This window comes from Nyctereutes procyonoides, unplaced genomic scaffold (assembly GCF_905146905.1).
Source record: "Nyctereutes procyonoides isolate TBG_1078 unplaced genomic scaffold, NYPRO_anot_genome, whole genome shotgun sequence".
NCBI classification, from domain to species: Eukaryota; Metazoa; Chordata; class Mammalia; order Carnivora; family Canidae; genus Nyctereutes; species Nyctereutes procyonoides.
Window position 1 is genome coordinate 35,799,879 of NW_026575125.1, and position 24,323 is coordinate 35,824,201.

General features: G+C 38.8%; 1 protein-coding gene across 3 annotated transcripts in view; it reads left to right on the top strand.

The window, feature by feature from the left end:
- The window catches only part of USP9X (ubiquitin specific peptidase 9 X-linked), a 483,762-nt gene that overhangs the window by 443,495 nt on the left and 15,944 nt on the right, over positions 1 to 24,323 (top strand). For all 3 annotated transcript variants that reach the window (XM_055337517.1, XM_055337516.1, XM_055337518.1), the window contains 12 exons: positions 3,112 to 3,220; positions 3,446 to 3,592; positions 4,386 to 4,532; positions 5,597 to 5,819; positions 8,163 to 8,383; positions 12,265 to 12,455; positions 17,939 to 18,112; positions 18,518 to 18,659; positions 19,874 to 20,627; positions 21,237 to 21,360; positions 22,281 to 22,506; positions 23,012 to 23,141. In XM_055337517.1, the coding sequence (XP_055193492.1) occupies positions 3,112 to 3,220; positions 3,446 to 3,592; positions 4,386 to 4,532; positions 5,597 to 5,819; positions 8,163 to 8,383; positions 12,265 to 12,455; positions 17,939 to 18,112; positions 18,518 to 18,659; positions 19,874 to 20,627; positions 21,237 to 21,360; positions 22,281 to 22,506; positions 23,012 to 23,141 (2,588 nt within the window). The remainder of the gene's footprint in view (positions 1 to 3,111; positions 3,221 to 3,445; positions 3,593 to 4,385; positions 4,533 to 5,596; positions 5,820 to 8,162; positions 8,384 to 12,264; positions 12,456 to 17,938; positions 18,113 to 18,517; positions 18,660 to 19,873; positions 20,628 to 21,236; positions 21,361 to 22,280; positions 22,507 to 23,011; positions 23,142 to 24,323) is intronic.

Genomic DNA, 24,323 nt, shown 5'->3' on the forward strand with positions numbered 1-24,323 from the left:
TATATGGGACTCGATCCCAGGGCTAAGGGATCATGCCCTAAGAAGGCAGGTGCTCAACCACTGAGCCACCCAGGCATCCTGGCATTCCCAAAATCTGAATCCCCACATAAACCCAGTCCCAAGGGTTTCAGATACTGGATTATGTCCCTGCATACATGAAGCTGCCCTTCAGGCAGAGTTTATACTTGTATAATATTACTAACCAGTATACCCATGTACTGTGCATTTCCCACATATGTTTTCTTCTTAATTCTGTAGTAACGCCAAAGTAGACTGCTGCTGGCAGAACTAAGGCTGAAGTTATAGGGCAATGTTCTACCTCTTGAGTTTTAACTTTCTGCCACACAATTATACTCTGTATAATTATAATCCATGAGCAAATTAATTTGAGTCCCTATTGGTGCTTGGCAATGAAAGTCCATAGTCACAAAAAGTAGTTTTTACACTTGAGAGCTTTGAGAGAGTAATTAGTGTCATAAACGGCAAAGCACTCTGGGAATTAGAAGAGGAGTAAGTTACTTTCTACCTGAGAAGAGCAGGAGTAAAGGTTCTAGGTAGAATGTAACATGTGAGCTCATGTTTGAGTTAGACTTACATGCATACAAATGGAAGATGGGCATTGGCGGTTCTGCCCCTCAACTACACTCCCCATTATGATGTTTTTATTTATGTATTGTTGGACTCCATATACTTTCCTCCTCCTCCTCCTCCATATTGCTTCTACCCTTGTCTAAGCAACCAGCACTCCTTGCCCGGACAACTGCAGTATCCTTAATCTTCCCACCCCAGTGCTGCACTACTAAGTTATTACTCAAATCTGGGTACCACACTGCAAAGAGCATGATCTTTGCCAAGCAAGATCATGTTGTTTTCCTCCTAAAAAGTCTTTTTTCTATGCCTTCCCATTGCCTTTGAATTAAGTCTTAAAAATTTAAATTTGGCTTATAAACACCTCAATTTGGCCCTTGCTTCTACTTAGAAGTTTCAACCGCAATGCCACGTTTTCTAGTAAATTTTCTGGGAAGTTTCCCAGACCTCTGTTCATATTAAATGAGGTCTGTTTACACATCATAACATTGAACTTACTGTAATCACCTACAATTGAATTTAAATTCCTTTATGTGGCTATGTTTCTTCCTGCCCCTTCTACCTCCTTTTGCCTTATATCCTACCGATTTAACTCCTTTGTTATCTCTGATTGACAAAGGCATTTGAGTTTCCCACCCCTGGAGTAGTGCTTTCAGAGAAAAGCTGAGTAGTCTGGTTTGATGTATGAAAGAGAAGTACAGGATAATACTGTAAAGGAGATTAGTGGGAGTCAGCTTACAGAAGGTGTTGATGCTGAGATCTAAGTAGTGTTCGATTTTAATATGGTTAGGCAGTCTCATTGGTAAATAATTTAGCAAGTACCTATTATGTATCAGGCACTATTCTAGCTATTAGGGATATAGCAGTAAATAGATAAAATGTCAGCCTTCTTGGAGTCTACAGACTACAGAAGATAGGGATTGGGAAGGAGCAGACATGTGGGAAAAAATATATATAGCATGTTATAATAAATGCTATGGAAAGAAAGCAGGGAAGGTGATAAGTAATGGAGAATCAGAGTTTGGTTTTATTTTTTTTTAATTTTTTTTTATTTATTTATGATAGTCACACACAGAGAGAGAGAGGCAGAGACACAGACAGAGGGAGAAGCAGGCTCCATGCACTGGGAGCCTGATGTGGGATTCGATCCCGGGTCTCCAGGATCGCGCCCTGGGCCAAAGGCAGGCGCCAAACCGCTGCGCCACGCAGGGATCCCAGAGTTTGGTTTTATATAAGATAGAGAAGCTTCCTAAGAAAGTGACATTTAAACAAAACTCTGAAAGAGGAAGTTAGTGATCCATGTAGATAATGGGGGAAATGTGTTTTAAGCAGAAGGAACAACAGATGTAAATATCCCAAGGCCAGAACATGCCTGATGTGTTAAAGAACAGCAAGGAAACTAGTGTGACTGGAGCAGTGAGTAAGGGATGGGCAGCTATATAGGAGGTGAGGTCAGAAAGTTAACAGGTAGCCTGTTAGGATTTTATAGGTCATTATAACAACATGAGGCTTGTTTGTGGGTTTTTTGGGTTTTTTGTTTTGTTTTTTACCTTGAGATGGCATCCCATTGTAGGGTTTTGAGCTGAGGAATGATGTGCTCTAGCTACTAACATTCTGAGTTTATTCTGGTTGCTTTGTTGAGAATAAATTCTAACTTGTCAGGAAAAATAAGACTATTAATCCAAATAAAAGATGACAGTGGCTTGAAGTATGGTAGTATTAGAAGTAGTGAGAAATGAGATTTTGAGTATGATGTAAAGATAGAGGCCACAGGATTTATTGATAGGCATGTATTTCTTTGGAAGCATTATAGAAGCCTGCATGTATGGGGGAGATTTCACCAAGAAATGACAAATACAAATATGATAGATCCTACTTTATTTGGGCTGCATACATAAGTTTTAAAAAAATAAAGTAGGACAGTGTAAATGACATACACCTTTGAAAATCTAATAAAAGTTAAGGACTTTGTCCTCAGAAAACTTAGGTACTCCTGATTTCAATATACTTGGGTTCCATCAAATTCAACCCACAAGGCTTCTAAAGTCCTGGTTTATAGAGGACTATGTACAGCTTTCCAAAAACCTAGATATATCCCAGGGGGGGGGGGTTAGTATATGAAAAATATGCTGTCATGTCCTTTACACTGAGCTATAAATTTGGCTCTAAGCTCTCTGTTGGCTAGCGCAAAGACAAACAAGATAGTTTTCCATTAAATGTAGTTTGCAGTGTCCATAAGATGTATCCAGTGGAGCACTTCCATCTTCCATCTTGTTCCAAGAAAGGGGTGTTACAAGGCATCCCTCTATGACAATTTGAGGTTATAGTTCTTGCCATGCAGCCTAAGTTCATCTGTTCTATGTTGCCGGCTTAAGGGAGTGTTACCTTGTATTCTTGTATCTTTACTTACAATATACCCTTTATTCCACTCCACTCATCCCCCCAAAAGAGATCAGTGTTGGAATCTTTCTTTTTTTTTTCCTTCATGCAAATATGTTAAATGTGAAACATTTTTATTTTCAGAACTGTTCGCCAGGTGGCACAGGAGCAGTTCTTTTTAATGTGCACCAGATGTTGCATGGGACACAGGCCTCTACTTTTCTTCATTACTCTGCTCTTTACCGTGTTGGGGGTGAGATATTTTTTAATATGCTTCTTAATGTGATTAATTCTTTAAACAAGGCATTCAGGAATTTATGGTTTTGGCTTATATTCAAGTTAGAACAGCTTATATTTATTAAATATTTGTGACTTTCCATACTGTTTTAGTCCTCTGCTCTTGTTAACTCTAGGTTTTTAAAAAGTGGCTTCTGAGCATGGACATGTAAATTCACATTATTCTACTTTATTGTTTCAGAGCACAGCCAGAGAGAGAGCTAAGCATTCAGGCGACTACTTCACCCTCTTAAGGCACCTTCTTAATTATGCTTACAACAGTAATATTAATATACCCAATGCTGAAGTTCTTCTCAATAATGAAATTGATTGGCTTAAAAGAATTAGGGTAAGTTACCTTTAATACTGTGTTTATTGTATTGATAGAGTTTTTTGTTAATAGTTTGTAGTTTTGAGCACATTGGTTAGGTGAAACACACCAAAAAACAATAAAAAGGACCAGATAATATACTCTGTGATGGTGGGCCTTAGGATCTGATGATTCACAGAATGAATGCCTAACAAGTTTTATAAAATGCTTTGTTTTGCTTGAAACTTGAAATACTGATTTTTTTTCAGCCTCTTCCATTTTAGAATCTTGGGCCTTTTTGCAAATTTTCATCTTCAAAAATGTTTGAATTGTTCTCCTCGAAAATCCGTGTGTATAGACTATCGCTTAACTCTTGTTCTTAACACTGGATACTCTTTACTCAGAATTGTATGGGAATTTATTTCAGAAGAGATTCATAGCTTTTATTGCCCTGAGAAAGTTCTGAAGAGAACTTTTCTTGCCTAGAAGGGAAAGCTTTGGCAAGAAACAGACTCTTAACTATAAAGAACAAATAGATGGTTATCAAAGGGGAGGTGAGCGGGGTGAGGGGAATAGGTGATGGGAATTGAGGGCACTTTTTATGATAAGCACTGGATGATGTATGGAAATGTTGAATCACTCTACTATACACCTGAAAGTAAGATGACACTAAGTTAACTACACTGGACTGTGTGTGTGTGTGGATTTTTTTAAAAGAATGGAAACATTTGGGGGGATTACTACATGTATGTCTAGTTCTCTAATTGTGGATCCTCTCTGCCTCCATTCCTCCCTTCCATAAGTTAAGCATTTGTTGTTTTTTCTTTGGCAGGATGATGTTAAAAGAACAGGTGAAACAGGTGTTGAAGAGACTATCTTAGAAGGCCACCTTGGGGTAACAAAAGAATTACTGGCCTTTCAAACCCCTGAGAAAAAGTATCATATTGGTTGTGAAAAAGGAGGTGCTAATCTCATTAAAGTAAGTTTTGTCCTACACCAGATATCATAACCTCCTAAATGTCTGTTTCCAAATATATCTGGTTGGCTTATAATATCCTGTCTTTGGTGTATTATCTTGACCTTTTCTGTTTCTGCTTTCTAAGAATCTCTACAGGGCACCTGGGTGGCTTAGTCGTTGAGCATCTCCCTCAACTCAGGGCATGATCCGGGGTCCTAGGATTAAGTCCTGCATCAGGCTCCCTATGGGGAGCCTGCTTCTCCGTCTGCCTATGTCTCTGTCTCTCTGTGTATGTGTCTCATGAATGAATAAATAAAATCTTTAAAAAGAAAAAATCTGGATTTTTCACTTTATTGGTCTATTTAAAACAAGACAGACCTATTTGGTTTTTTTGTTGTTGTTGTTTTTAAGATTTTATTTATTCATGAGAGACACAAAGAGAGGCAGAGACATAGGCAGAGAGAGAAGGAGACTCTATGCAGGGAGCCCAATGTGGGACTGGATCCCAGGACTCCGGGATCATGCCCTGAACCAAAGGCAGATGCTAAACCATTGAGCCACCCAGGCGTCCCAAGACAGACCTATTTGTAAGGCTGCATCTTGTCTGTGATATTTCTTTAATGACTTTCTTTACGCATATAGTTAGGAAGCAAAACGTATTCATTTTAGTACATGTTATTTTTATTCAAAATGAGTTTTGGTATACATAAGATTAAAGGGGTAAACTTGGGGTCCCTGGGTAGCTTCCTTGGTTAAGCATCTGCCTTTGGCTCATGTCAGAATCCCAGGACTCTGGGATGGAGCCCTTGCTAATCAGGGAGCCTGCTTCTCCTTCTCCTTAAAGCGGAATCTTTTTATTAGAAAATCCAAGTAAGTTTTCTCAGATTATCTTTAATTATCTTTAATTCTGACATTATTTCCTTCCAAGAGTCATTTCTTACTTTCCTCAAAAAAGAAATGTATATATACATACATTCACATACACACAACTTTGTGTCCTATGTATAAACCTTTATAAAATATAACTATTTATATAATATACATATGTAATTGTTAACATACAATCCTTTTTTCAACTCTTATAGGAATTAATTGATGATTTCATCTTCCCTGCATCCAATGTTTACCTGCAATATATGAGAAACGGAGAACTGCCTGCTGAACAGGCAATTCCAGTCTGTAGCTCCCCAGCTACCATTAATGCTGGTTTTGAGTTACTTGTAGCATTAGCTGTTGGCTGTGTGAGGAATCTCAAACAGATAGTAGATTCTTTGACTGAAATGTATTACATTGGTACAGCAATAACAAGTAAGTATACTAAAATACAATGTTGTGATGACAGATAATTCTCTAATGTGTTCAAATTCTATTTTCCTATTTTTCCTTCAGTAAACATTTTCAACTCATATTTTTCTTTCAGCAACTAGTTTAACATTTGTAGGAAATGAGTGTATAATTTAACAGCATTATAATTGAAGAGCCTTGATGCAGAAAAATTTTCAAGTGTTTCTAAATTTCTTCCTATAAGGGGTTTGTGTATTTAGCAAAATTTCATCTCCATCAAATCTGGAAAAAACCCAAACCACAAAATAATAAGTAGTCAAAATAATGCCAGAGTTGAAACTTAAAACTTGTGTTGCATGCATTGGAAAACCTTTCAGGCCCTCTCTTAGAAGCTCTTTAATAATATTTTTATGTGAACTCATAATCTGGTTTTAAAGATTAGAATGTGAGAAGATAACATTCTAATTCACTTTTTTTCCTCAGTTAATGCTCACATGAAGCCCTTGAGATAGACTATAGACTCCAGATCATAGAGATCTGAACTGAAGCTCCAAAAGGGTGAAAGCAATATTAAATGACCCCAAAAAAGAAGAAAATAAGAAATAGCACAAATAATTTAAGAGAAGAAAACCAGTGTTTATTTATCTTACAAAGCTTAAAGATGTAATTGATTCTGATAAATATTTAAAAATGTGATATTATTTCTTCATACATTGTATTTCAAAATATAAGGACATTTTTAAATAACATTTTAGGAGATTCTCCTTAAAAGGTTAGATCCTTTATTCTACTGTGTGTGTGTGTGTGTGTGTGTGTGTGTGTGTGTGTGTGTATGGTGGGGTGTTTGGGGTTTTTTAACTTAAAGAAGAGTCTTTTCTCAGTTTTTTGATTTAACAAATCACACATTTACTAATTTAATATTCAATAATCTTACACCTTCAAGGGGTACAGTATCACACAGATTCTGTCTTGTGGCCTTAACAAGAGGCTTGCTTTGGAATTTGGCATGAACCATACCACTGCTTCCATGGGCATGGGTAACCTTTCCCCAGATTCATCTGGTTTTGTTCAATTTGCCACCAGGAGTCACTGTGTCATCCTTTCCTTTGTACATGTGCGCACATCTCTTGCCTGTATAGAATTACTTCATCTCGGGCATCAACGCCTTCAATTTTAAGGTGAGCTGTGTGCTCACTGTGGTTTTGGAGGACCCCACTTCAAGCCACCACAACATGGCCTTGGACCATTAGCACTCCAGATATATTGGCATTTTCAGAAGTCCTCTTCTGAGTACCCCTTCACAGGTTCAAAGATAACAGAAACAAAAAGGCTGCTTGTTTTTTAAGTAGTACACGTGCATAGTAAAAATTTGAAATACCAAAGAAGCTACATGCTAAAAAGTATGTTTCCTGCCCATTTTAATCCCCAGCTCCTCTTTAATAGCTGTAACCATTATCGTCAGTTTGTCCTTCCAACATTTCTATATGGAAACAAAATCTTTTTTGGTTTAGTTGTTTGTTTTTAACCACAGATTGGCATATAGTATAGAGTGTCTTCACTTTGTTTTCCCCTTAATATATCTACAATTGTTCCCTATCGACAATACGTATCTGTCTAGTTCCGTTTATTGGTTATATACTTTTCATTTCAGTATACCGAATTGAAATTTACTTAACCAGTTCCATAGACAGTGATAATATTTACACTGTTTCCAGATTTATACCAGGTAGAGGGAGATGTACAGTGATTTAAAATTCTCACAGAACTTTCAAATCTACTATTTGATTAGCTCCTCAGAATAACATTGCAATTATAGGCAAAGCAAGTGTTACTCTTTATACATTTATTAGGGAGGAAACAGAAGCTTACCTGAAGGTGAAAGAGTTGGTAAGCAACAGAATCTGGGTATGATCCCAGGTGGTCCCAGGATGCTTCAAAACTGAGCAAGCTATAGAATACGTTGGTGTATTTATATTAACATTATATGTCAGAATGAATTTGAAGGCACTTTAAAAACATAAGTTGAAAAAAAAAAAGTTCATAATGACTAAATAATAAAAACTAAAAGTAAAGTGAGCACATAGAAGTTAGCATTGTACCATCTCATGAGACTGCTTCTGACATTTCCCATAGAAGCAGCCTCAGGTAAAACACAGGTTCTCAAATGGTGGGGTAAGAATCCCTATAGGGGTGCATGTTGCCACATACCTTCAGTTTGTCGAGAGGGAAATGTGTACTCAATGTACTGCTTCAGCTGGCTGAAGAAGTAGTGGGACTGTTGATAATGTTAACTTACCATCTTAACAGAGCTAAAAACTGAACAAAATGGTTGTGTTAATGCTACAGGAATCTTTTCCCTTCTCTCAGCTTGTGAAGCACTTACAGAGTGGGAATATCTGCCACCTGTTGGACCCCGCCCACCTAAAGGATTTGTGGGCCTGAAAAATGCTGGTGCTACTTGTTACATGAATTCTGTGATTCAGCAACTCTACATGATTCCCTCCATTAGGAACGGTATTCTTGCAATTGAAGGCACAGGTAGTGATGTAGATGATGATATGTCTGGGGATGAGAAGCAGGACAATGAGGTAAATTTTATTCAGCTTTTCTGTTTTATGTTTGTTCTGCTACCAGATGCTATCATTCTCTCTGACAGAATGTTGTACTTTCATTGGACATGTTGACATACATTTATTTGAAAATAAAGCTGGAGTCTCCCATCATGGACTGCTATGTCCTGACACATAATCTAGTGCTCACTAGCTACCAAACTTTAAACTATAGTTAATTTTCATGATAGTTTATATGTTTTTTTAATAATAAATTTATTTTTTATTGGTGTTCAATGTGCCAACATACAGAATAACACCCAGTGCTCATCCCGTCAAGTGCCCCCCTCAGTGCCCGCCACCCAGTCACCCCCACCCCCCGCCCTCCTCTCCTTCCACCACCCCTAGTTCGTTTCCCAGAGTTAGGAGTCTTCCATGTTCTGTCTCCCTTTCTGGTATTTCCTACCCATTTCTTCTCCCTTCCCCTCTATTCCCTTTCACTATTATTTATATTCCCCAAATGAATGAGACCATATAATATGTTTGTCCTTCTCTGATTGACTTATTTCACTCAGCATAATGCCCTCCAGTTCCATCCATGTCGAAGCAAATGGTGGGTGGGTATTTGTCATTTCTAATGGCTGACTAATATTCCATTGTATACACCACATCTTCTTTATCCATTCATGTTTCGATGGACACCGAGGCTCCTTCCACAGTTTGGCTATTGTGAACATTGCTGCTATAAACATCGGGGTGCAGGTGTCCCGGCGTTTCACTGCATCTGTATCTTTGGGGTAAATCCCCAGCAGTGCAATTGCTGGGTCGTAGGGCAGATCTATTTTTAACTCTTTGAGGAACCTCCACACAGTTTTCCAGAGTGGCTGCACCATTTCACATTCCCACCAACAGTTCAAGAGGGTTCCTTTTTCTCTGCATCCTCTCCAACATTTGTGGTTTCCTGCCTTGTTAATTTTCCCTATTCTCACTGGTGTGAGGTGGTATCTCATTGTTACCAATGAGTTAGTTTATATATTTTTAAAGCAGTAGATCACGTTCTCATTTTTTCTGTGACATGTTTAGTATAATTTGGAGTTTGCATAATGAAGGATCTTCATTTTTATAACAATTTAAATTATATTTTCACTTTTATATCTCATTTTTATTTATATCTCCATTAATTTATGCCAAGTTGGGGCACCTGGGTGGCTCAGTGGTTGAACGTCTGCCTTCACCTCAGGTTGTGATCCAGGGTCCTAGGATCGAGCCCCACATCAGGCTCCTGAGGGAACCTGTTTTTCTCTTTTCCAATCTCTCTGCCTCTCTCTGTGTGTCTCATGAATAAATAAAATCTTTTTTAAAAATTAATTTATGTCAAGTTTTACACTATGCCATTGCTTTTAGGTTACTTTTATATTTGCCCCAGATCATAGCTCTTCTTGCTTAGGTAACAAACTTCTCTCTGCTTCATATGTCATGTGGTCTTATGACAAATTGAGGCTGCCTACCAAGTATCCACTGCACAATAAAGCTATAGAAAAGTTAGGTTGTAGTGACGGATCATATTTGACCATAACTATGGCACAGATCTTTAAAGAGAGAATATTGCAAGACTTAAGTTGTGGTCATGTTTGTATCCATCCTGTGTTTATTTTTATTTTATCTTTTCCTGTTCGTGGTGTTGGTGAGAACTGCAGAGAGAAGCCAGAATGTTTTCTAACTGTAAATATCTTCAGTGGTTCCTTCCTCCTTCCCTCTCTTCAGTCACCAGAGCTTTTTGCTCTGATGTAGTTTAACGCTTACATGGCTTCTGAAACATATGCTTGTCCCAGTTCTTCCCCCAAATCTACTGAACCACATTACCCCAGGGATCAGGGTCTGCGCATTGTTTACTTTTTTTTTTTTTTTTTTTAAGATTTATTTCAGAGACAGAGCATGCACATGATGAGCATGAACAGGGAGAAGGGGAGGGGGTAGAGGGAAAAGCATGCTCCCTGCTGCACGGGGAGCCCAATATGAGGCTCCATCCCAGGACCCTGGGATCATGACCTGAGCCAAAGGCAGACACTTAGCCACCCAGGCACCCCATTGTTTACTTTTTTAAAAAGCTTCATAGTGGGGATGTTTATACCTATAGCCATTTAATAACCACTCCTCTGAGTAGAAATTAAAATTGAAATTCTGTTTCTATAGCCCATCACATCTCTGGGATATTATAGGTAAGCTCAGGGAGAGAATGCTAATTGTATTGGCAAGAAGAAAATAAGACAGACAAAATATGCAATTTCAAATAAAGTGTCCCATCTTTGCTCTCATAATACTTTCTGCTCTGTGTTGTCTCGGCACTTCACTGCACTTAGGGTTTTTTGGTTTTTTGGTTTTGTTTTTGTTCTTTGATTTTTGCCTGTGCTCCTGTTTCTTCTCTATTCAGAAAGCTTCTCATGGGCAGGGATTGGATATTTTCTGTTTCTGTATCAAAGGTCCCTGATACCACAATTCTCTTTCCATCTCTACAAATTGACTATTCTAAGTACTTCAGATAAGTGGAATCATACCATATTTGTCTTTTTGTGGCTGGCTTATTCAACATAATGTTCTCAAGGTTATACATGTATCATGTGTCCAAATTTTCTTCCTGTTTAAGACTGAATAGTAGTCCACTCTGTGGATAGATCACATTTTGGTTATTTATCCATCGGTGGACACTTGGGTTGCTTCCACCTTTTAGTGATTATAAATAGTACTCCTATGAACATGGGTGCCCAAATATCTCTTTAAGACCTTTCTTTCACTTCGTCTGGGCATATATCCAGAAATGGAATTGCTGGATCATGTGGTAATTCTATTTTTAATTTTTTAAGAAACTGGTCCGCAGTAGCTGCACTGTTTTACATTTCTTTTTTTTTTTTTAATTTTTTTTTTAATTTTTATTTATTTATGATAGAGAGAGAGAGAGAGAGGCAGAGACATAGGCAGAGGGAGAAGCAGGCTCCATGCACCGGGAGCCCGACGTGGGATTCGATCCCGGGTCTCCAGGATCGCGCCCTGGGCCAAAGGCAGGCGCTAAACCGCTGCGCCACCCAGGGATCCCTGTTTTACATTTCTACCAACAGTGTACGAAGGTTTCAATTTCTTTGCACAAAAGTTTTTAAGAGTTTCATAATTTTAGCTCTTGCATTCAGGTCTTTGTTCTGTATTGAGTTTTCATTTTTGTATATAGTGTTAGAAAGGAGTCCAACTTTATTCTTTTGCATTGGTGATATCTTGTTTTTCCAGCATTTTTTTAAGAGTGCTACTCTTAACAGGCATATTTTATTTAGTGTTCACAGTTTTGTTTTGAAGATTTTATTTATTTATTCATGAGAGACACGGAGAGAGAGGCAGATACAGGCAGAGGGAGAGGCAGGTTCCATGCAGGGAGCCCGATGGGAGACTCGATCCCGGGACTCCCGGATCATGACCTGAGCTGAAGGGAGACGCTTAACCACTGAGCCACCCGGGCCTCCCAACTGTTCATTTCTGAGCACTTTATAATTCTCACCATAGCTACACATCCCCATGAGGAAACTGAAGCTTAGAAACATTGGAGTAGTTGATCGGCTCTAAGTTAGCCAACTTCTAAGTGGCAGTATCAGCACTGGCGTCCAGTTCAGTCTGTGTCAAACACCACACTCTGCTACGTTGCCTTCATTATCTCCCTTTCTGATACATAGGGTTGTTCCTTTCTGACAACTCTTCTGTGGAATGGTGGAGATAAACCTTAATATTTTAAATTAAAAATTTTTAATTGGAAGTTAAGTGCTTTGGAAATAAATAGAAGTAGAAATGATTAATCATTTGTTCACTAACTGGTGTTTGTCTCAACATATTTTACTGTACTTTAAAGTTGGATTAACTTACTAGTATTTTTTCATTTCTAGAGCAATGTTGATCCCAGAGATGATGTATTTGGATATCCTCAACAATTTGAAGACAAACCAGCACTGAGTAAAACAGAGGATAGGAAAGAGTATAATATTGGTGTTTTAAGGCACCTTCAAGTCATCTTTGGTCATTTAGCAGCTTCTCGACTGCAATACTATGTGCCCAGAGGATTTTGGAAACAATTCAGGTAAACTATAGATAGACAGGAATACTGCTTAAACCTTTATGAACATCTCCATACACTAATGTCAAACTTGTAACATACATGTTGGAAGGCACCTTTATGTTTAATATTTAAGCAGTAGTACAGGTGACCCTGAAAAACATGAGTTTGAATTGCACGGGTTTTGGGGTTTTTTTCCAGTGAATACAGTAAAGTACTTTAGGTGTGGCTTTTTCCCCCCTATGGTTTCTTAATAACATTTCCTTTTCGCCAGCTTACTCTATTGTGAGAATACAGTATATATAATACATAAAACATACTGAATATTTGTTAATCACTTCTTTGTGTCATAGGTAAGACTTCAAGGCAACAGTAAGCTCTTAGTAGTTGAGTAAGTTTGGGGGAGTCCAAAGTTCTAGGCAGATTTTCAACCGTGTGGGGGGTCAGCTATAATAATCAAACTTCTTAAACTTTTTTTTAAATTTTTATTTATTTATGATAGTCACACACAGAGAGAGAGAGAGGCAGAGACACAGGCAGAGGGAGAAGCAGGCTCCATGCACCAGGAGCCCGATGTGGGACTCGATCCCGGGTCTCCAGGATCGCGCCCTGGGCCAAAGGCAGGCGCTAAACCGCTGCGCCACCCAGGGATCACATAATCAAACTTCTTAATGTATTTTTCTTTCGTTGTCTTCAAAGTTGGAGGTAGAGAGTATCATAGTTTGAAGAGGCAGCATTCTCTAGTCTCCTAAGATATGAATAATTTTTGGGACACCTGGGTGGCTCAGCGGTTGAGTGCCTGCCTCTGGCCCAGGCTGTGATCCTGGAATCCCGGGATCAAGTCCCACATTGGGCTCCCTGCATGGAGCCTGCTTCTCTCTCTGCCTGTGTCTCTCTGCCTCTCTGTGTGTGTGTTTCTCATGAATAAACAAAATCTTTTAAAAATCTGAATATTTTATTTTAAAAACTTTTCACATTCAGAGAAGTAGGGAGAACCGTGTGAGCCCTTATGTACTCCTTCCCCCAGCCTCAGCAGTTGTTGACTCATGCCCAATCTCGTTTAGTCTACATTTTCATCTGTAAATATTGCAGTATGTATCTCGGATGGCCTTTTTTTAAACATAATGATAATATTACCGTGACTTTTAAAAGTCCTTAATATCCTTATCAGTGTTCAGATTGACTCAATTTTCTCACAATTGGTTTTTACTATGAATTTTTTGGAATTGGGACCCAAATGAAGTCCATATACCTCAAATGTTACTATGACTCTCCTCCCTCTAATCAGTTTTCATCCTTGCAGTTTGTTGGGGGAAGAGTAGGTAGTTTATGCTGTAAAGTTGTATACCATCTGGATTTTATTGATGGGATACCTATGGTGTTCTTGTATTTTCTGTTTTCTTTCAGTCCACTGTATTTCCTATAAATAAGGAGTGAGATCTAGAGACTTAATGAGATCAAGGTGTTCTTTCTTTTTTTAAAATCCTAGGATAAGCTACCTTATAGATAGTAATGTTTACATCAGTGAAGAGAGGTATGTAATGTCTGTTTCCCATGATCACAGCCATTTATCATCAGTGCCTTAGAGTATTTCATCACAGTTACAAAATGATAGTGGTCTCCTTTTATCCTTCTTTGATTTACTAGTTAGATCTACGTATAAAAGGATACTTTCGGGATCCCTGGGTGGCTCAGCGGTTTGGCGCTTACCTTCGGCCCATGGTGTGATCCTGGAGTCCCGAGATTGAGTCTCACATGGGCCTCCCTGTATGGAGCCTTCTTGTCCCTCTGCCTGTGTCTCTGCCTCCCTCTCTCTCTCTCTCATGAATAAATAAATAAAACCTTTATAAAAAAATAAGTAAAGGGATACTTTTCCCTCACCAACAATTTGACTATCCTGAGGTAGAATTTTCTAGGAAAGATGGGATAAATACCTTTTTTAAAATCATCACCTAGGGCAGCCCGGGTAGCTCAGCAGTTTAGCGCCGCCTTCAGCCCAGGGTGTGATCCTGGAGACCCAGGATCGAGTCCCACGTCAGGCTCCCTGCGTGGAGCCTGCTTCTCCCTCTGCCTATGTCTCTGCGCCCCTCCCTCCCTCTCTCTCTCTCTCTCTCTCTCTCTCTCTCTCTCTTGATCTCTCATGAATAAATAAATAAAATTTTAAAAAATAAAAATAAAATCATCTATTATGTGTTTCATGCACTGTACTATAATACCACAGTACAACCACTTAACTCTTTTTACTGTATATGCAGAAGGCTCTAATATCCTTCATAGCAGTGCACTTTTTAAATAATACGCCTTAGAATCTCTTAAAGGTCTCAACCCATCAACTGAGAGGGTCACCTGACACTGCTGCCCCAATCTGTATCTTTCCTGATTCTATCAGAGCACATTCCCTTTTCCCTACAAAGATACTATTTAGATTTCTTCTGAAACCACTACTTTATAGTATAGTGGCTTTTCTGTGACTCAACCATATAAATTCCTCTGATTCCCTTAACTAGGCCCTGCTTAATCCATATTATTGGTTTGCATGCACCACCCTCCTTCCCAGCTCTGCGTTTACTTTCTGTCCTATCACCTGGTACACCCCTTGCCCTCCTGACTATTCTAGTTCTTTCTTTCCCCAGCTTGTCCTATCTCTGCCATAAATAAGGCTATTAGCATTTGTGTTCTTCCTCTTCCAAATTACTCTCCCCTTTTTATGTTTCTTAAAATTTGTCATTCAGTTATAAATAATTTTCTCTCTGACAATACATTTGCATTTTTTTAATTTCTAATTACTTTGTATGCCAGTGGAGCTTCCAGTTCATCTAGACTAGCACTTCTGGACAATTCTCACTTTATTTTTTATTTTTTAAGAATTTATTTAAGAGCATGCACAAGTGGGGATAGGGGGGAGGGCAGAGGGAGAGGGTGAAGCAGGTTCCCCACTGAGCAGGGAGCCTGAAGTGAGGCTTGATCCCAGGACCGCAGGACCATGACCTGAGCCTAAAGCAGATGCCCAACCAATTGAGCCATCCAGGCACCCCTGATTCTCACTTTAGACACAGACTGCTGATACATGTGGGTTAACCACATTCGCAACCCCACGCCCAACTGTTGATTTTAAAAAATTTGACATCAATAGAAAAGGTGATGAAGTAGGATAGTGATCACCTTTTATGTTATACTCTAACCAGATGTACCAGTTGTTAACATTTTGCCATGCTTACTTACATGTATACAGTTAGCCCTTGAATAGTGTGGGAGTTAGGGGCATCAATTCCCCCTCACAGTTGAAAATCTACATATAACTTTTGATGCGCCCAAAAACTGAACAGCCTGCTACTCTTGAATAATATAAATAGTCAATTAACATTTTGTATATATATGTAAGAAATACATTCTTACAGTCAGGTAAGAAAAGGAGGAAATAAAATGTAATTAAAATCATTTTTTAAAAAAGTCATAAGGAAGAGGATATATTAATGGTACTAAACTATATAGAAAAAATATCTGTGTATAAGTAGTGGATCCACATAGTTCAGACCTTTGTTCCAGTGTCAGCTGTACTTGGGTTTTGGTTCTTCTGAACCAGTTCATGGTAGGTTGTAAATATGATAACTTTATCCACTCACACCTACATGTGTTTCAGTCTGTATCAGCTAAGAATAAAGATACTTTCCTACTTATATATAATACCATTATCACACTCAATAAAATTTAATGTTGATTTAATAATTCCTAAATGACTCTTGATTTAGGGAGTCGTGAATTTGAGCTCCCACGTTGGGTATAGAGATTACTTTTAAAAAGGAATGGAAAATATTTGTCTACCTTTAAATATTTTTATAAAATAGTAATAGTAATGCCTAATACTCATTAGTGTGTATTCTGATTTCCCCCAAAATGTTCTTTGTAACCTTTTTTTTCAATCCCAGACTGATATCCTGAAAGGATTCACAGGAATTTGGTTGTTACCTCTTTAGTTTTCTTTAAAATAATCTCCTAACTTGTCATGACTTGTATGGTACTGAAATTTTGTCTTTCAGAATTTCTCTCATTTTGATTTGTGTGATAATTTCCTCATGATTAGATTCAGGTTAAATGTTTTTGGCAAAAAAAAACCTACGGTAGATGATGTTACATGCTTCTTATTGCATTACATTGGGAGATACATGGTATCAGTTTGATTGGTGATATTAACTTGGTTTCTTAACAGATCTGTTCATTTTGGAAGTACCTTTTCTCTTTTGTAATTAATGGTTTGACTACATGTTTGAAAGTATGGGGAATTGACCATAATTTGAAAAGAAATAGAATGGATTGATGTCATTTTCAGTAATGAAACAAGTTGATTCTAACAAAAGGACATGTTTTATTTTAAGTTCACTATATCAAATTTAAGTCTAAAATACAATTGAAGGGACACCTGGATGGCTCATTCAGTTAAGCATTAGACTCTATCTCAGCTCAGGTCTTGGTCTCAGGGTCGTGAGTTCAAGCCGCACATTGGGCTCCATGCTGAGCAATGAGCCTACTTAAAAAAAACAAATAAAAATATATAATAGGACTGAGGGGGCAGCCCGGGTGGCTCAGCGGTTTAGCGCCGCCTTCAGCCCAGGGCGTGATCCTGGAGACCCAGAATCGAATCCCACGTCAGGCTCCGTGCATGGAGCCTGTTTCTCCCCCTGCCTGTGTCTCTGCCTCTCTCTGTGTGTCTCATGAATAAATAAATAAAATCTTAAAAAAAAAAAAAAGGAATGAGGTTATTTGCTACATAGAAAAAATGTAGACAGTTTCTCTAGCACATTTAAAATACATTTGTCATATCTCTCACTTAGAATGCATTCATACCTATATTCACTATGTCACTCTGTAAATACAAAATTAGAGGTCAAATTTTTTTTTTAATTTTTTTATTTATTTATGATAGTCACACAGAATGAGAGAGAGGCAGAGACACAGGCAGAGGGAGAAGCAGGCTCCATACACCGGGAGCCCGACGTGGGATTCGATCCTGGGTCTCCAGGATCGCGCCCTGGGCCAAAGGCAGGCGCTAAACCGCTGCGCCACCCAGGGATCCCCAGAGGTCAAATTAAGAGCAAATAAATCCTCGCACTGTATCTGTAACCTGAAATTTAAGCAAAATGAAAGAAATTCTGACATCTACATAAGAGTGAAATCCACCACACAGTGTCTTCATCTAGATTCAAAATGCATCTGTGTACCATGTTACCTAAAGCCTTTGCTGGAGCCACAGTATCTATCCATCAACTACACCAGCAGTTTTATGGGGACTCTTCCCCACAACAGTGCTACTTGTACTATGAGCCTCACTTTTCTTTCTCACTGCATTGTATACATAAAGAGCATTTTTTTTTCTACTTCCTCATGGAGTTGAGGGGGGGGGAAATCTGTTTATATATTGTCATTTGTGGTCATCTTGCTTTTTTCCTGAGAAAATATTGTATATATTCTGAGTATCACACATTACATATTTGATTCCATTCATTTCTTAGGCTTTGGGGTGAGCCTGTTAATCTGCGTGAACAGCATGATGCTTTGGAATTTTTTAATTCGTTGGTGGATAGTTTAGATGAAGCTTTGAAAGCCTTGGGACATCCAGCTATGCTAAGTAAAGTCTTAGGAGGTTCCTTTGCTGATCAGAAGATTTGCCAGGGCTGCCCACATAGGTAAGTGCTGATTATATATTTAAAGTTGTACTGTTGGGCAGCCGCAGTGGTGCAGCGGTTTAGCGCCGCCTGCAGCCTGGGGTGTGATCCTGGAGACCCGGGATTGAGTCCCATGTCGGGCTCCCTGCTTGGAGCCTGCTTCTCCCTCTGTCTCTCTGCGTGTCTGTCTGTCTCTCTCTCTCTCTCTCTCTCTCTCTCTCTCTATCATGAATAAATAAATAAAACTTTTAAACAACCGAATGTAGTGCCCATCGCTAGGTAGGTGGCCCATAAATGTGTCGTTTATTGGTAACATTCTATGACTAAAGGGTTTCATGTTATAATTACTGCAAATGTAGTTTTCATTAAGTCTATAAGTAAGAATGTTTAGAAAAATAATTAATCCTTATTTCTTAATATCTTTAGATACGAGTGTGAAGAATCTTTTACGACTTTGAATGTAGACATTAGAAACCACCAAAATCTTCTTGATTCTTTGGAACAGTATGTCAAAGGAGATTTATTAGAAGGTGCAAATGCCTATCATTGTGAAAAATGCAATAAAAAGGTATGAATTGTCCAGGTTTTTAAAATAATTATGGTTACATTTAATGGATTTGAGAATTGATTGGTTTTGTTCTCAAAGTTCACCCTCTTTTTATTCCCTACCCTGTTTTGTTATATTGGTAGCAGAAGGTTGTTAAGATAACTGATACAACACTTTTTCAGGGAAGAAGATTGAAAGAAAGTAGTGCCAGCAGGGCTAGGGAAACAGGTAAATAAGAGTGACCATTTTAGAAGTCATAATAGTTTAGTAACTTCAATGGATTCAACAGCAGTTTGGTTGGGTTGGACACAGACCCTTTCCATCCATACCCAACCAAACTACTATTGAACCCATCAAAGCTATAGCGCTGACAGGAAAACATTTCTCCTGTCATGTCCAGAATTACTTGTAAGGACCAGGAAGTTCACTAAAACCTTCATTACTTGATTTGGTTGCATAAGATTTCTTCTACCACCTGTGTTTTTAAACCACTCAGTTCAGATTTTTAGGCCCAATTGATCAAGTTTTATCTTTGGGATCTCTTAGGAGAGACCGTTTACATGGATGGACAGTAAATAACATGTATCTTCTGGGCTCCCAAACTCTCTCACCTCCAAGTCACCTGTATCGTTTTGACATTTACACACCACCTAAAGAGGTGTTAAAGTCTAGAGGGTGAGATGTGAGCTATAAAGCCCAACTGCCTGCCACCCACAGTTCTGAGACATGAGGCAAGTGACTCAATCTCTGCTGCTCCTCCTCATTACCACTCAGTAGCTCCTGCCTGGTGGCTTATGAGGATTAAATATGTTACTACTTGGGCAGTGGTTAACATTTTACTTGGCACCTAATGGCCCAGTAAATAAGCTGCTACTGTATATCTTCAGTTTACTCATATAACAGAGCATACCTTCATTAGAATAACAGTAAACATGAAACAAGTAACAATGGTTAGATAGCACAGACAATATAGAATCCAGGCAATGAGTAATGTCTGTCACTAATTTCTGCAGTTTTTAACAAGTGGCATCCACTATTTCCATATTAATAGTTTTAGCATTTTTTAAATGCCCACTGTGACAGACTTACCTTGATTATTATGTTCATTGCCGTGTGTTTGTTTACACTTGTAACCTCCAATTAGTCTTAACGAGAATTTAATAATACAGTTTTATAGTTTGTTTTGTGCAGTGGATTATAAAAGAACATCTAGTAACTTGCTCTGTTTGTTTTAGGTTGATACTGTAAAGCGCTTGCTAATTAAAAAATTACCTCCTGTTCTTGCTATCCAACTGAAACGATTCGACTATGACTGGGAAAGAGAATGTGCAATCAAATTCAATGATTATTTTGAATTTCCTCGAGAGCTGGACATGGAACCTTACACAGTCGCAGGTGTTGCAAAGCTAGAAGGAGATAACGTAAACCCAGAGAGTCAGTTGATACAGCAGAATGAGCAGTCTGAAAGTGAGACAGCAGGAAGCACGAAATACAGACTTGTGGGTGTGCTGGTACACAGTGGCCAAGCAAGCGGGGGACATTATTATTCTTATATCATTCAGAGGAATGGTGGAGATGGTGAGAGAAATCGCTGGTATAAATTTGATGATGGAGATGTAACAGAGTGTAAAATGGATGACGACGAAGAAATGAAAAACCAGTGTTTTGGTGGAGAGTACATGGGAGAGGTGTTTGATCACATGATGAAGCGCATGTCATACAGGCGCCAGAAAAGGTGGTGGAATGCTTACATACTTTTTTACGAACGACTGGATACCATAGACCAGAGTGATGAATTGATAAGATATATATCAGAGCTTGCTATCACCACAAGACCCCATCAGATTATTATGCCATCGGCCATTGAGAGAAGTGTACGGAAACAGAACGTGCAATTCATGCATAACCGAATGCAGTACAGTTTGGAATATTTTCAGTTTATGAAAAAACTGCTTACATGTAATGGTGTTTATTTAAATCCTCCACCAGGTAAATATCAAGAATTTATTTTAGGAATGAAGCATAACTCTTACTTTACTTGCAGGATTTCTTAGCAAGGATCAAAATGTTTGTGTTTTTACTTTAAGCTGTTTTTGTTTTTTTGGTTTTTTGTTTGTTTTTAAAGATTTTATTTATTCATGAGAGATACAGAGAGAGAGAAAGAGGTACAGGCAGAGGGAGAAGCAGGCTCCATGCAGGGAACCTGACGTGGGACTCGACCCTGGGTCTCCAGGATTAGGCCCTGTACTGAAGGCGACGCTAAACTGCTGAGCCACCCGGGCTGCCCAAATGTTTTTAAGCCATGTTTCAGATGACTGTTACCTTTGAGCAGTATATATTCTCTTGCTATTTGAAAACAGAGGAGGTTTTATTTATTAAAACCATTTGATTTTGACTCAAGCATTAGTTTGAAGCGTGCTTCACTGAACTAAGAATTATTTCAAAAGTTAGCCGGGTTTGGGGGGGTGGGGGCACAGTTAGCAAAGTTCAGAACATTTGGGAATCCGTGGAAATGCAGACTTGTTTGAAAATGGAGCTTAGACATAGAAATTCGTTTGACGCTTTTTTTTTTTTAATATATCTCCATTTTTTTTATAGGGCAAGATCACCTGTTGCCTGAAGCAGAAGAAATCACTATGATTAGTATTCAGCTTGCTGCTAGGTTCCTTTTTACTACAGGATTTCACACCAAGAAAATAGTCCGTGGCTCTGCCAGTGATTGGTACGTTGCTTTTGGTTTTCATTCCTATTATAGTAGCATTTAGTTTGGTTCCTTAATAAAAGTGTCCTGGGATCCCTGGGTGGTGCAGCGGTTTGGCGCCTGCCTTTGGCCCAGGGCGCGATCCTGAAGACCCGGGATCGAATCCCACGTCGGGCTCCCGGTGCATGGAGCCTGCTTCTCCCTCTGCCTGTGTCTCTGCCCCGCCCCCCGCCCCCCGTGTGACTATCATAAATAAATAAATAATTATAAATAAATAAATAAATAAATAAATAAATAAATAAATAAATAAATAAATAAATAAAAATAAAAGTGTCCTAAGTTGGGACTCCTGGGTGGCTTAGCGGTTGAGCATCTTCCTTCGGCTCAGGGCGTGATCCTGGGATCCAGGATCAAGTACACATCAGGCTCCTAGCAGGAAGTCTGCTTCTCTCACTGCCTGTGTGCGCCTCTCTCTCTCTCTCTCTCTCTCTCTCTCTCTCTGTGTGTGTGTGTCCCTTGTGAATAAATAAATAAAATCGTTTTAGAAAAAAAAGTGTCCTTAAGTATCAAAGTTGTGAACGTACAGAGGCCATTATAATACTTTGATTGAACAATTTTTATGTACTCATCCAGTGGGAAGATGTTAAGGGAAGATTAAGTTAGGGATTATTTTGTCATCAAATCTAGGAAGAGTTTGGTGTAATGGATTTGTAGAGGACTGGATAAACTTTCATTTCTGTTGTCACTCTGTGAGAAGATACTAAGTTGTAGTAGTCATCTGTCCTTTTAACACTGGTACTAAAAGCAACCATGGCTGATTCTCTCCTTCCAGTAGTAAATGGTGTTTGATTTGTATTTGGTTCATAGAGACCCGTATCTGTACTATATACAAAACATATCATTGAATTGACTTTCATAGATATTATTTTGTTTTCTCTTAGGTATGATGCATTGTGTATTCTCCTTCGTCACAGCAAGAATGTACGTTTTTGGTTTGCTCACAATGTCCTTTTTAATGTTTCCAATCGCTTCTCTGAATACCTTCTAGAGTGCCCCAGTGCAGAAGTGAGGGGTGCATTTGCAAAACTTATAGTTTTTATTGCACATTTTTCCTTGCAAGATGGGCCGTGTCCTTCACCTTTTGCATCTCCTGGACCTTCTAGTCAGGTAATTTTCCTGGTTTTCTTTCTAATGATTAAATGCTTACAGATCACTTTCCTGAAAGTTTGAGTCAGCAAATATATGTGCATCTGTTTGATGTGTATGTGTATGCACATACCCCGCGCCATCTGATATCTAGGAGTTTAGTAAAAGTATTTTACAGCAATGAATAGCAATTATTGGCCCTTTAAAAGCAACAGAATTTTCTGTGTTCGTTTAGTTACAAGCGGTGGCTTAATTGTACACATTGTTATGTAGATTATCTATAAAGTTTTTGTGTAATGGACCTCCATTTATTAAAAATTAAAATATCATGAAGGCTCTAGATAAAATCTACCTCAGATCTTCATTCCCTAAGATGCAACCCTTTTTAATCATTTCTTTTGTGATTAGTCCTTCCAGAAATTTCTGCCTGTATTTGTATGTGTTTGCGCTTTTTATGCAAATAGAATTATATTGTCCTATATCTTGTCACTGAAATGAAAAATAGCCAGTGCTTTATCCTTTACAGGCTTACGACAACTTAAGCCTGAGCGATCACCTACTAAGGGCAGTTCTCAATCTCTTGAGAAGGGAAGTTTCAGAGCATGGGCGTCATTTACAGCAGTATTTCAATCTGTTTGTAATGTATGCCAATTTAGGTAAGAATTTAAGTTATTCTAAATCTGTTTTAATGTATTCTATTAAGTGGCAAAGTCCTTTAGTCTAATGATAAGACATTTTTCAGTGCACTTTTCACCTTGTACTTTATAGTTCTTTTTGCATATCTCCGCAGTAGACACAGGCCAGAATCTGTGTCCTTTTTTAGAGAGCAAGGAAGTGGTGGGGGAAGGGCAGAGGGAGAGAGAATCTTAAGCAGGCTTCACTCTCAGCCTGGGGCCTGGCATTGGGCTTGATCTCACTACCCCGAGATCATGACCTGAGCCAAAAATCAAGAGTTGAACACTTAACCAACTGAGCCACCCAGGCATCCTCCGAATCTGTGTCTTGGGCAGCCCTGGTGGCTCAGTGGTTTAGTGCCGCCTTCAGCCCAGGGTGTGATTCTGGAGACCTGGGATCGAGTCCCACATCAGGCTCCTTGCATGGAGCCTGCTTCTCTCTGTGCCTGTGTCTCTGCCCTTCTCTCTCTGTATGTGTCTCTTGAATAAATAAATAAAATCTTCATTCATGAGAGGCAGAGGGAGTAGCAGGCTCCATGCAGGGAGCATGGACATGGGACTCGATCCCGGGTCTCCAGGATCACACCCTAGGCTGAAGGCGGCGCTAAACCGCTGCGCCACTGAGGCTGCCCAGAATCTGTGTCTTAATCATACTTTTATCTCCTAAAGCGGTGATGCCAGACCTGTCTGGTTATGAAAATACTGATTTCTAGGCCCCATACCACACCAACTTAAGTAGAATTCTCAGAGCTATCACAAGGAATCCACATTTTCGAAAACTCCCCAGATGGTTGATACTCACCCAAGTTGAGTGACGTGGTGAGTCCTTGAGTAAAGGACTTGGTCTGAACATAAATTTTTGTTGGAGTAAACTATTAAAATTACATATAATATAAATATTGAATTACCCTATTATTTGTTACTGCCTCTGCTTAATAACTTACTTTCTCAAAGTAATCTAACATTGCCTGATCAGTGATTCCAGAATACTTCACTTAAAAGTATATTGTTATGCTATCTTCTACTTTGTTGGTTTTGATTGTATTCAAATTTTTGTGTTGCTCCCCAGCGAGATTGCGAAGATCAGAAGTTTTCACACAATGACACTCAGTAAATGTTTTTTAAATGAAAAGATGTACAATTAGGAATATTATGAAAAATCCA